At 40.5% G+C, this 13,978-nt stretch overlaps 1 protein-coding gene across 3 annotated transcripts in view; it reads right to left on the reverse strand.

The window, feature by feature from the left end:
• Nucleotides 1-1,360: 1,360 nt before the first annotated feature.
• Nucleotides 1,361-13,978, reverse strand: part of LOC121670408 (cytochrome P450 27C1) — a 25,335-nt gene continuing 12,717 nt past the window's right edge. For 2 of the 3 annotated variants that reach the window (XM_042040559.1, XM_042040560.1), the window contains exons 6-9: nucleotides 7,781-7,947; nucleotides 6,942-7,020; nucleotides 6,057-6,260; nucleotides 1,361-3,596 (exon numbers count right to left, since the gene is read on the reverse strand). In XM_042040559.1, coding sequence (XP_041896493.1) covers nucleotides 3,480-3,596; nucleotides 6,057-6,260; nucleotides 6,942-7,020; nucleotides 7,781-7,947 — 567 coding nt within the window. In that variant the 3' untranslated portion in view covers nucleotides 1,361-3,479. Of the gene's footprint in view, nucleotides 3,597-6,056; nucleotides 6,261-6,401; nucleotides 6,569-6,941; nucleotides 7,021-7,780; nucleotides 7,948-13,978 lie in introns of all 3 variants that reach the window. The other variant, XR_006018133.1, reaches the window with a different exon arrangement.

Here is a 13,978-nt window from a genome sequence, read left to right on the forward strand (position 1 = left end):
GTGGCTTTCCCACTCCTCCCTTCCCAGTCCCAAATACCAGCACAGCTCTTCTGTTCCTAGCTCCAAACACACCCCCAGTGCCTACTTCTCTCATGTGCACAGCTTCCAGGCATCTTACTCTCCATCTTCACAGTCACATCACTGCTGGGCTATTTAAGAAGCTCCTAAGTTTCATTCACTACTGGCATACAGTGTTGCTGGAGTTGTGACTATTTCACCACTGACCTCATAGATTCCTTCCTTGCCAGAAGGAAAAACAGGGAACAAAGTGACTGAATACAGTAATTCTAGTTAATACTTTAGGGAATTCTTTTTACCATGCTTTATCATTTCATGGTTGGGTTTGGTTTTTTTTCAGTCTTCCCCGTGTCTCACAGTGACTTTAATCTAAACTCTAATTCTCCCAATAGCTTGAAACTTTCCACACCAGTTTATTTATTCATTGTTACTGGTGATACTTGTTTTGAACAGGCATTGTCCTTTACTTCAAGGACTAAAGAGCTTAACCTGAAAGTATTTGAAGAGATTTATGATTTCTTACAATATTCACTTTTCTAGACTAACTACATGAACTTTCTGAGGATAAATTCAGTCTCTTGCAGACATCCGTGTCTCCACTACCTGTTATCTAATCCAACTGGAAGAAGCAAAATCAACTCAGCAGTTTTGTGTCCAACAAACCAAGTTCTCCTAAACTCATGGTTACATAGCTTCCAGGTGTGTCAGGGCTTGATCTGCCAGCAAACCACAGGGAGGCAGAGCAAAAACCATTGCAGTTTAACCTGATAATCTTAGTGTTTCCTTACCTGTCCAAATCAGACTCCACCTTTCTTGAACACTTAAGCACACTGTATGTAGCACTTAAGAAGAAGTATCTCTGATAGAAATTGGGGAAGAATAGGCGAGCTCCTCAAATAAATTATTTTTATTTCCTACATACCTATATTTTGCTATTAAATTCCAGCCCATTTCTAGTACATTCTGAGTTCTGTTTTTGTTGTTGTTTTGGTTTGATTTTTTACACTTATGCCTTTTTTCTTTATGTCATTAATACTCTTCTATGTATTAAGCAATTAATCAAAACATTAACATTAGAGTCAGTCCTAAAGTGTTTCTTGGATAACTTTGCCAGTAACTTTCCTCCAGAATGACAGTACACTTAAAACAATGTTATCTCTCCTTCTGCCAGGTCATTATATACCTTAAATTCTTGTACGAATCCTCATCTTTTCTAGCTGAACTATTAATTTCCCATGGAGCAGTGAATCTTTCAGTTCTATACAACAAGTTAAAGACTTTAAGCTGCTAAAGAAAAATGCAAACATAAGTAGTAATTAAAATAAGAACCAAGACTTGTAAATTCTGTATAAATATTTTATTATGTATAAAAGACAACTTACATGGATAGATGCTCTATTAGAAAAAAATACTGGCTGTTTTCATGAAAAGATTCAAATGCTATAAAAAGTATTTTAGAATGTCTCTTCCATCTTCTACAGTGATGTATTACTTAGGGACTGATACCAAGTAACAGATGTACTGCAACATAGCAGTGGCTGGTGTTTCTAATGATGCTGTGACAAAGCAAAAGAAAGGCACCATATGGCATCCAAATTTGGATTCAACAAGTCAACAAAACCAGGCAGAGGTATGGAGTCAAATACTCAGTCCATAGACTTTTAAACAGATGTTTGAAAAACATCTCCTTCGGGATGTCAGCTGGCTCTGGCAAATACAAATCTCTTCATTTGATTTAAGATGGAGACAATTGAAAATAACAATGGGAAAGAAAAAAAAAAAAAGATAGAATAATTGGAAGACCTGGAAAAATCAGAAGGCAAATTTGTTCAAGGAAAATACTCCCAAACAGAATACCTGGTTTTCTTACAGTACACATATATGCTCAATACAAGAATAACATTTTAAAGTCCTTATGTAAGCATTTAATCCTCTCATAGATCAGATCAATTTTGTTTTTCTTTTGTCTAAACCTTGAAAAGGCACCACAAAAAGGAACAAAATACCACAACAATGTGACTGTAGTAGCTAGCTATGTGAAATTTCATGTATACCATTAAAACTACAGTGTGGTATTTAATTTCTAACCTGTCTTTGGCTTCCAAAGGCTAGACAAATAAAGAAAAATGTTGTCATTTTAAAATGCAAAACTTTTGCTAACTTTGCTGAAATATTTATGATTGTCAGTATGTAAACTACCTCCCTAACAACAGTCAGAGCCTGACATGTAAACAGTTAACGATACATAATTACATATGTATCATATTAGGATGTGCAGGTTTGAGCACCATTCAAGGCATAACATGGACACAAGGTACAAGGTTTCTCTCAAAAATGAGAATGTAAGGTTAGTGCAGTGATACTAAAGTTATCCAAAGTATCATGCAAAAGAGAATTTTCTGTTGGCTGTCATAGGAAAAATAATAGCATTTAAAAACCAACCAAACAGACAAAACAACCCCCCAAAAACCAATCCCAAATTTCCAGATGTCCACACTTTCTGTTAGGCACTAGACAGTAAAAAAATCTCTCTGAATACTTCAGTAGTCACATTTCCATCCTACAGAACTTTGTATTTGCCTATGGGTTCAGCAAGTTAAAATGGGAAGTTTCCAGTTCTTACTGTTGAAGAACTATGAATAAAAGTAGCATTTTAATTAAATGATAAAAATGTAACAACTACCTCCTTTTAATATTTACATTTGGGTTTGGCATATTAGCTAGAACAGTGACAGTGGCTTGTGCTTTGGTGATGAGAACAATGCCTGGCTTCAAGCTCTCCAATGTGATATTTAAACTTTCATTTTTAAGACTTTTAATTTTTTTTAACTATATAGAAACATTTTATGGGGATTAAGTTTAGATAAATTTGCATATGTTCTGTATTTCAAGTCTAAACAATGTGACATAAGTTGTATTTTTTCTATCCTTGCTTTTCATATTACTGGATTTTTTTTTTTAATACATGCAGAGTAAATGTTTTTACAGATTTAAAAAAAATCAGTGTTACATGGAAACTTTTAAAAAACACTGGAGGAAAAGAAACAGGAGAATACAAACTTATACATGCAGCTAATTTTCACATATACAGTAATCCCCTTGCTCTCAAATACAGTCACAAATACAGTGTAACAAAACCACTGAATGATACTGACATGTCTGAATTTACTTTTGGTTGGCTTTTTCAATGCATGTGTTGTTATTACTAGGAATTCTCCCAGATAAAAGGAGATCCTCAGTGCAAGAAGGATTTTTTTTTTTTTGTATATATTTTCATATGTGTAATTAGCTGTTACAGGAGAGGTAACTGCTGTTATGTACTGCTAGAACTAAGGCAGAACATAATACTTCATTATATTGTCAAATACCTAGAAACCAGAGAACAAACATGTTTTAAACTTCCACAAAATGCAAACCTGTTTCCATGAAAATTGCATAAGTACTTCCAAAACATTTGAGTTTCATTTTCTGTCAGAAAATCTCACATTGATGGAGTTTCCAGGAGTCAAAAGTCCATGAGTTTTGGCATGAACTGGTTCTGTTTTGGAAGAAATCTTGATTTCAAAATTCTGAAGTAGCTGTGAACATAAACAGGACAAGTATTAGAAAAACTGCAAAATTACTGATGAAGATTAGCCTTTAAAAAAGAGAAGAGACTGTCACAAGCAAAATTTGCATTGCCAGTTCTGCAGAGTTTAAGTGCTATGATTCCCATCCAGGAAAATAAAATAAGGTATTACAAGGTAAAGATTATAGTTCAAAATCTTCCTCCTCTGACTGAGGGAGGACTGAGCAAGTCCTTTCTGAAGAACTTCCAGATTAAACAATCTGAACTATCAAAGAAACTAAGGTCTCTTTCAAACCTTGTGAGGTTCCTCTCTATGTGTTTTTGATTTCACTTCCTTTAATATCAATCAATATGTGAAATTATTAAGAAAGCAATAGGAGTCCCAATCCCATCAGACACATTTTTCTGAACAAAAAATACCTCAGCTATCTACTTTTACACCTTCAAGAGGGAAATACTGCAACATCCTCAACTTTTCCTAATAATAAATCTCAAACACTTTTTTCTATAAATTAAGTAATTATCTCTTATCCTTCTCCTAGTATGACTGATGACCAATGCATTATTTTCCTATATATAACTGCCTTTTTCAGAGTCAGATGTTTGACAAAAATGTTATCTAACTTTTCTCTTTTTTAAGTCCTTCTTGTTATTCTCTTTGTCTTCCAAATTTCCTTGAATTTGCCTATATTGTCCTTAAAATGCAGTGTGCAGGGATGGCTGTTTATCGCTGCTTAGTGAGGATGCATCAGTGTTTGGCAAGACTGAGTAATTTAGCTCATCTTTCTGACATACAAAATGCTTGCTAATGCTGCAAATATAATCTAGAATCACATTGCCTTGTCAGAATTGACTGATTTTTTACTATATCCCTCCAGTATGTTCCTATGGTACTAATATTACCCAGACAGTTGTTCATAAATTTGTATTTATGCATTTATTTCTTCTCAAGGGCACTAACTTGCAACTGTCATTAGTGAATAATTTTGTGCTGCTTCTGGAACATTTCTCCTTTTTTTTTTCATAATTCTATATTTACATCCCCTGATCTTAACTTAATTCACATCAGCTTGGTATCCCATGCAAACTGTAAAAGTATTCTCTAATCCATCACTTACACTGTTAATGAAAATACTATTAATGAAATGCCTAAATGAAAATAAATGCCATAATGAAAATGCCTAAATCAAATGCAGGACAGACTTTTATAGAATTTTCATTAAATGCTTTCCCAAGTTCAACAGCAAATATTTGATAGCTACTACCTCCAGCTATTTCCTTTTTCCAACCAGCTGTGCATGCAATTTATGGACACTTCCATGTGGAACAAATTTTATTAATTTAATATAGAGAAAAACATACAGGACGTGTGAAAATACTTCCTGAAGTCAGAGTACATGACTTACTTTATACCCCCATATTAGGTAAGCGATCAAGTCAAAGAAGGAAATCAGACTGGTCTGAAACAATTTCTCTTTGATGAGCTCTATGTGTTTCTAATTTTAAATCACTTAAATATCATCTCAATGTTTGTAAATAGGTTATGTGCTGGTTTGTTCTAGTTTCTGTCCAGAAAACAAAGCAGGTTCTCCATTGCTTCCTTGAGCCTCTTTCTCAAAAAGATGGAAGCATGTTTTTTAACCCAGCCCCCTGGGAGCTCTCTCACTCTCAGGTTCAAAAGACAGGTGCTAATTGTTCAGAGATTGCGCTAGAAATTTCCTGAAGGAAATCCAAAGACAAATTCAGTCAAGCTTTGCTTTGAATACGTAAAATGGATCTAAAAATTTTTATAGTTAAGTAACTATAAATAGTTACCAAATCTTTGAGATTTGATTGCACAATCTGGACTCATTATTTGAGCTGAAGGGGGTCTTGTAAATGACAAAAAATGTAGCAGCTGTTGGGAATGTTTTCTTTATTATATGAACCAATCAAAACCTATATATATCAATATGTACCAACTATTTATATAACTATGAATTATGTGTATCTAAAATGATAATGAGTTAGAAGAAAGAACAAGAAGAGACAGAAAAGCACAGAACACAGAAAAATTCTACTATTTGTCATCACACTGTGATCAGTACAAGGATATAAAATCTATTTTACATCTTTGAAAGTTCTGAATTCTTCTAACTAAAAAATAGAAACTGAGCAGGTAACCATTCTAATATACATTAAGGAACACCTCTGATTTTCTTACAAAAGCCTTCTGTACCAAATCCATATATTTCCCTAACAAACTTACCTTTACCATCATGTGTACTATACCATCTACAATGTAGTTTAAGTACTATGCTACATTTCAAGCACGATTATTTTCAATTTTCCAAGTCTTTGTAGGATGAGTACGTTAGACAATAGTCCAAAACAAAGGTTTTGAGCACTGTAGGGTATCCAGAAATGGCATACATAAAAAAAATAATACCAATTCACTTTTCTTCTTGAAATGCTATCACATAGTTCTAACCTGAATCAGTGCAAGATGGATTTCCAGCTCTGCAATTCTTTTTCCTACACAACTTCGAATGCCATAACCAAAGGGGATGGAGCCAAAGTTGTCTACTCTGTCCAAATTATCTTTTCTCAGCCAGCGCTCAGGTCGGAACTCATTCGCCTCTGAGAAATTTTCTTCACTGTATGAAGTAGCATAATGACAAAGTGCCAGTTGAGTCTAAGGAAAGAAATGAATTTATGTTTAGCTAAATCCAATGCACATAACAAAATTTAAAAGCACTTGCAATTACTGTAATTTCTGCAATAAGAGGTGATAAAAATTAAGTATCTTTGAGTAATTCTAAAGACAAAAGGATACCTCAAAAATCAAATCCCTTTCTCAACTGGTCAAAGGAAATAATCTTCAAATTGTTCTCAGTCTTGCTGGATACATTAGAGAAGATGCAGTGGGGAAGGAGATGGGAACAAAAGTCACAAGTATTGGGAATTGTTTCATGAAGTTGCTACGCGAAAAAGGAAGAAACTCTACAAAGGGAATTAACAGACAAAGAATTAGAAAACTGCAAGAATAATGAAATTCATGCTTTTTTAATTGAATTGTACCATTTACACAGAGATGTTATTAATAGACGCCACCCTCAAGAATATTAAGAATAAGTCATGATGATAAATTTCATTTGCCGGTGAGGACCCAAATAAAAAAATATCAAAACAACAGCAACAAGTCAATCATAGCATCCATTTGTGGCATATAAATGGGTATTACTGAAATACTTTCCTCTTAATGTTCTAGCGTGGTGGAATCTTTTAAAATCAATGAAGTGTGTACATGTTGTAGCAGATCATATTTCACACACAAATTAAACTGCTCTCTGCAGAGGACTGCAACAGAACCTACCCCTTTAGGTATCAAGTATCCTCCAATGATCAAGTCTTTTTGGGTCACTCTTCCATTTCCTGGCAATACTGGATATAACCTAGAGAGAAATATTTATCTGAAGTTCAACAGTAATAACTAATACAATTTTTAAAAGTTTAGATTCCAATTTGCATTCACAAATATGCAGCATGAATGCCATATCCATTCACAGCAAAAATGTTTTTTGGAAGTACAGAACACCTTGGAGCTTCAAGGACTTTGAATCATCTGTGAGAATATGACCATCATCTGAGAGAAGTTATTTATTGTAACTGAAGGTTGAGTTATTTGGTCTATGCATTTATTTGCTTTACATATGTAGAAGCACAAAGTTAGGTGGTCAACCTGGAGACATTTTAGCACTACTGCTAAAGCCGAAAAAGCCTTATTGATGCCTTCTTTAAATCCTCTTACTCTCCTCACCTCATGATGAACATTCAGTATAAACATATTAAAAGAAGGATGTCACATGCCTTTAATTTAAATCAAGAAGCTTAAAATTATTGATGTGGCACTGCAAAGTACCAGTGGGGGGGAGGAGGTTTTTACATTTCATCATACAGACTAAAGGGAAAAAATCAAACCTTCGATTCTGGACCTTAACAGACATGCCATACATGTGTGATACCACTGAGAAACATTAACATTATATAATCTATCTTATTCACTGCTTGAGTATCCTTGGACACAATACAGCTACAAGAAATAAAAGTAGAAGCTGCAAATAGCAGTAGCAACAATTAAATAAAAATGCTAGAACTGACTCAAAATCCATTAGAATAACACGGAATTAAATCTTTCAGTTGTCTGCTACTTACCTCAAGGTTTCTTTCAGGACAGCCCTAATCAAAGGCAATTTTGGGACATCGTCAGCAACTGGAACTTGATCTTTCCTCATCTTATTGACTATTTCCTCATAAACACGTTGCTGAACCTCTGGGTGCTTCGCCAACAAGTATATTGCCCAGGACAAAGTAAAAGAAGTCTAAGGAAGAAACCACAATCATCATCATGAAGGCCAACAAGACTAAAAATAATTTCAAGCCAAGAAAAACAATCGGCTTTCAACTATGTGTTTTATATGTTTAAAGTTATGAAACAGACTGGCAATGATTCACATCTGGATTCTGTGGGATGTTGCCAGACTTCAACATCCCCTCCTTCATCCCTTTTCCATCTAAAAGTCCACCACATATCAAAACAATCCATGTTGATATTTTCCCAATGAAATATAAAAAGCAACAGACAAACCAAATGCAAACCCAATTATGTAAACAATATTGAAACATAAACACTCTAAACAGTAATGGATTAAGTTAGTTGTTAGTTTTCAATATGCATTTCACCTTTCCTTCCAATAAAAACACTTCACAGGAAACAAGACAACAAAATACTACTCAGAACATTTCCAAACCCTTTTAAGCATATGGTGGTCCCCTCATAGCATCCACAGAACAGAGCAGATATAATCTCTGCTAAGATTATATTTTATCCTTTGGTAAGCAATGCTACATCACTATGTTGGGGGTTTTAGGAGTTCTCCTTTTGTTTTTCTTTTTCTCCTAAAGAATTTTCCCCATATGTGTTGCCAGGAGACAGTAAGGGCTGGATACTTCAGAGAGACAAAAGACCTGGCCACAGCAGGATAGGTCCAGCTGACTGCTCTCTTTTACCTGGGGTTTTCTCATCTAGGGCAGAGATGCCATGAGATTTGAACTGGGAAAAAGGGATTGGGTGCAGCCCCTAGTTCTCTTGCCCTCTCAGCGTTTGGAGGGGAGAGAGGATGTGGTCACTGTGGGGAGAATTCATCACCACTGCGGGGTTCTGCCTTCTGCTGCCTTCCTTCTACCATGAGTGAAGCTTGCTCGCTGGAGCAGCCATCGCACTGGGACCCTATTTAACACCCTACCTCACTAAAAGAGGGACTTTTTCACCATCTGCTGGGGTGCCTCAGGGGAAAACCCTGGGATCCCAAGCCCGCCTTTCCCTGCCCTGCTGGGAGCCAGGCTGCCGCTGCCATGCCCCACCGTTCCTTTGCCACTGCTCTGAGCCTTTGCCACATTGTAGCTCCGCATCCCCTGCCTGCCCAGATGTCCTGGGGTTCCCACTGCAGCTCCAGAGTTTGATACATCTCGTCTACCACCCTGGATTTGTGCTCCTCCCTGATGCTCCAGCCTGCTGTTCCCGAGGGTCCGGCCGGACACCAGGATCGGCTGCCCAGGGGGTTTGTGAAGCCTTTCTTCCATCCCTTCCCGGGATCCCAAGCCGCCATTGCTGCGTGCTCCCCAACCTCGCTCCAGAGCGCCCCCTGCAGCCACAGGGGAACCATCGCACCTGCCCTGCTCACCGGGAGCCGCCAGCGCCCCTGCCGGCTGCGAGCGGAACCGCACCCGAGGGGAAAGGACCTGACAGCCGAGAGGGCTGGCACTGGGTTTGTGCTTCTGTTTGGTGTTACTGCCATAGTTATTGCTGTTTGTTTGCCTTGTTATCTATATATTAATAAAGAACTGTTATTCCTATTTCTCATACCTTTGCCTGAAAGCCCCTTGATTTCAAAATTATAACAATTTAGATGGACGGGGTTACATTTTCCATTCCAAGGGAGGCTTCTGCCTTCCGTGGCAGACACCTGTCTTTCAAACCAAGACAGATCTTGGCACCCAATGTGGGGCTCGAGGGCATTGGGAGAAAACAGTGAAAAAGGAATAACAGATCCTGGATAACCTCATTTTTGTGTGCTGAACATTGAAACCTCATTAGGCAGCACCATGTGGTCTAGCTTACCCTGGTTCAGGTGGCACGTGGTTGTTTCTCCCCTTTGCACCTCCTTATCTAAACATGGTTCCTATGACTAAGGCCACTGTGGCTGTTACCCAGTTTGCACTATGGGTCAATAAAGTGAAGAATTCATGGGCTTTTAACTTCCTCCAGAATGTGGGTACATGAATAAAGGGCTATCACACACTAAGTGCATGTTTTTTGGGGTTACATTAAAAGTGGTACCTTCTGTGAGGAAATAACACCAGGGTAAGTTTTCTCCCAACCCTTCAACCAGTTCTTTAGGCCTACCCCACCAGCTTTCGAAGGGTTTATATTTCCTCTAGATACTAGCCAAGTGTTTCTGATAGGCCTACTCTATTTAGCATTTTATTTACCTCTAGCAAGTATGGCCAGGGAGGGAATGATAACCAGGGCTAGAAGGGTCCTTCCTCTAGCCATGAAAAGGCACGGGAGAATCAGTGTTGCAAAATAGAATTATTGGGATCAATAAAAGGACTGTACAAGCAAAAACTCTGCATGAGAAAAAGGCCTGTATGAGAAAAAGGCCTGGGAAACAAAGAGGGAGTTTTGAAGATGTACAGCTGTGCAGATAAGACCTGGAGAGGGGAGGTGAACTCTGAATTCTTTTAATCATAACATAACTGTAGAAGCTTGCCAATGTAAGTCCAATTAGGTAGAAGCAGAAATGCGCTTTGATAAGTTTTAAGCCACTTAAGAGTTAACAAGCTGGTATACTATATAAGTGCCTCTGGATTGCTAATAAACGGAGCTTGCTCTTATCAACCACATTGGTTTTGGACTGCAATTTCTCCCCCCGCCAGAGCCACCGGGCCTCTTCTTCAATTCTAACAAATCAGATCTTTTGGATGATGTGGATCCAATGGCCCGGCACATCAGAAATACGAAGAAATTGGTTGATACTGGTGCACAGTGTACCCTAATGCCATCGGGACATGTGGGGGCAGAACCTGTTTCTATTGCTGGGGTGACCAGGGATCACAGCAGTTGAACCTATTGGAAGCGGAGGTGAGCCTGACTGGGAAGGAGTGGCAAAAACATCCCATTGTGACTGGCCCAGGGGCCCCGTGTATTCTGGGCATAGACTTCCTTCAGAACAGCTATTACAAAGACCCAAAAGGACTCAGGTGGGCTTTTGGGATTGCTGCTGTGGAGGCAGAGGGCAATAGGCAATTGAACACCTTGCCTGGACTATCAGAGAATCCTTCTGCAGCTGGGCTCCTGAAGGTGCAAGAGCAACAAGTGCCAATTGCCACCTTGACAGTGCATCACCAGCAGTATCAGACAAATCGAGATGCTGTGATCCCCATCCATCTGTGAGCTGGAGAGCCAAGGGATGGTCAGCAAGGCCCACTCACCCTTCAACAGCCCCATCTGGCCTGTGCACAAGTCAGATGGAGAATGGAGATTGACTGTGGACTGTCATGGCTCTACCATTGAGCGCTGCTGTGCCGGACATGTTGGAGCTCCAGTACGAGCTGGAGTCCAAAGCAGCGAAGTGGTACGCCACTGTTGACATTGCTAATGCATTTTTCTCCATTCCTTTGGCACCAGAGTGCAGGCCTCAGTTCACCTTCTCCTGGAGGGGCATGCAGTACACCTGGAACCGACTGCCCCAGGGGTGGAAGCACAGTCCCACCATCTGCCATGGACTGATCCAGGCTGCACTGGAAAAGGGTGAGGCTCTAGAATATCTGCAGTACATTGATGACATCATTGTGTGGGGGAACACGGCAACGGAGGTATTTGAGAAAGGGGAGAAAATCATCCAGATTCTCCTGGAAGCTGGCTTTGCCATCAAAAGGAGCAAAGTCAAGGGACCTGCCCAGGAGATCCAGTTCCTGGGAGTAAAGTGGCAAGATGGACGACATCAGATTCCCACCGAGGTCATCAGTAAGATCATTGTGATGTCTCCACCGACCAACAAGAAGGAAACACAAGCTTTCCTAGGTGCCATAGGTTTTTGGAGAAGGCACATTCCTGAGTACAGCCAGATTGTGAGCCCTCTTTACCTGGTTACCCACAAGAACGATTTCCACTGGGGCCCTGAACAGCAGCAAGCCTTCGTCCAGATCAAGCAGGAAATTGCTCATGCGGTAGCCCTTGGCCCAGTCAGGACAGGACCAGAGGTGAAGAACGTGCTCTACTCTGCAGCCGGGAACAATGGTCTGTCCTGGAGCCTCTGGCAGAAGGTGCCTGGTGAGACTCGTGGCCGACCACTGGGATTCTGGAGCCGAAGATACAGAGGGTCCGAAGCCAACTACACTCCCACAGAGAAGGAAATCTTGGCAGCTTATGAAGGAGTCCAAGCTGCCTCAGAAGTAATCGGCACAGAGGCACAGCTCCTCCTGGCACCCTGACTACCAGTGCTGGGTTGGATGTTCAAGGGAAAGATTCCTTCCACGCATCACGCCACCAATGCCACTTGGAGCAAATGGATTGCCCTCATCACACAGAACGCCCATATTGGAAACCCAAATTGCCCTGGGATCTTGAAAATAATTACAAACTGGCCGGAAGGTGAGACTTTTGGATTATCTTCTGAAGACGAGGAGGAGTAACTGACATGTGCCAAGGAAGCCCCACCATATAACGAGCTGAGTGAGAAGGAGAGTGAAAGATGATATGCCCTCTTCACTGATGGTTCCTGCTGAATTGTAGGTGCTAGCCAGAAATGGAAAGCCACTGTATGGAGCCCCACACAACAAGTTGCACGAGCTACTGAGGGAGAAGGTGGATTGAGCCAACTCACTGAACTCAAAGCCGTCCAGTTAGCTCTGGACATTGCTGAAAGAGAGAAGTGGCCAAAGCTCTACCTCTACACTGATTCATGGATGGTAGCCAATGCTCTATGGGGTTGCCTGGAAAGGTGGAAGAAGGCCAGCTGGCAGCATAGAGGAAAACCAATCTGGGCTGCTGATGAGTGGAAAGGCATTGCCACTCAGGTAGAGAAGCTACCCATGAAAGTCCATCAATGTAGATGCCCATGTCCCTAAGAGTCAGGCTAATGAAGAACAGCGTAACAACAAACAGGTAGATCAAGCTGTGAAAATAGAGGTGTCCCAGATAGACTTGGATTGGAAACACAAGGGAGAGCTGTTCCTAGCTCGATGGGCCCATGATGCCTCAGGCCATCAGGGCAGAGATGCCACCTATAAGTGAGCACGAGACCGAGGGCTGGATTTAACCCTGGATAGTATCTCCCAGGTGATCCATGATTGTGAGACATGCGCTGCGATCAAGCAGGCCAAGCGGGTGAAGCCTCTGTGGTACGGTGGGCAGTGGTCCAAATACAAGTATGGGGAGGCCTGGGAGATTGATTACATCACACTGCCTCAAACCCTCCAAGGCAAGCGCTATGTGCTCACAGTGGTAGAAGCCACCACTGGGTGGCTGGAGATCTACACTGTGCCTCATGCTACTGCCCAGAACACCATCCTGGGCCTTGAAAAGCAAGTCCTTTGGAGGCATGGAACCCCTGAGAGAATTGAGTCTGAGAATGGGACTCATTTCAAGAACAGCCTTATAAACACCTGGGCTAGAAAACATGGCATTGAATGGGTGTACCACATCCCTTACCATGCACCAGCAGCTGGGAAGGTTGAGCGGTGTAATGGACTGCTTAAATCCACATTGAAGGCAGTGGGCGGGGGGACTTTCAAAAACTGGGAGGTGCATTTAGCAAGAGCCACCTGGTTAGTTAACACCCGAGGCTCCACCATTCGAGCAGGCCCTGCCCAATCCAAACCCCTACAAACAACAGACGGGGATAAGGTTCCAGTGGTGCACATGAGAGGTATGCTTGGAAAAACTGTTTGGGTTAATTCTGCCTCGAGCAAAGACAAACCCATCCGTGGGGTTGTCTTCGCTCAGGGACCAGGTTGCACCTGGTGGGTGATGCAAAAGGATGGAGAGACCCGATGCATATCTCAAAGGGACCTTGTTTTAGGGTGAACTACCCATGGCACTGTACTTGTATCTGTATCTGCATGTACATATGTATATAATTGGGGTAATGCATGTATGTATATAGTTTAAAGGTTTAAGTTTGATGTAATATGCTAATATGGGAAAAATGCAGGGTGGACAATGTTGGGGTTTTAGGAGTTCTCCTTTTGTTTTTCTTTTTCTCCTAAAGAATTTTCCCCATATGTGTTGCCAGGAGACAGAAAGGGCTGGATACTTCAGAGAGACAAAAGACCTGGCCACAGCAGGAT

This window comes from Corvus kubaryi, unplaced genomic scaffold, assembly GCF_017639235.1.
Source record: "Corvus kubaryi isolate FWS band 111438036 unplaced genomic scaffold, C.kubaryi_AGA036_p1.0 37396, whole genome shotgun sequence".
Lineage (NCBI taxonomy): Eukaryota > Metazoa > Chordata > Aves > Passeriformes > Corvidae > Corvus > Corvus kubaryi.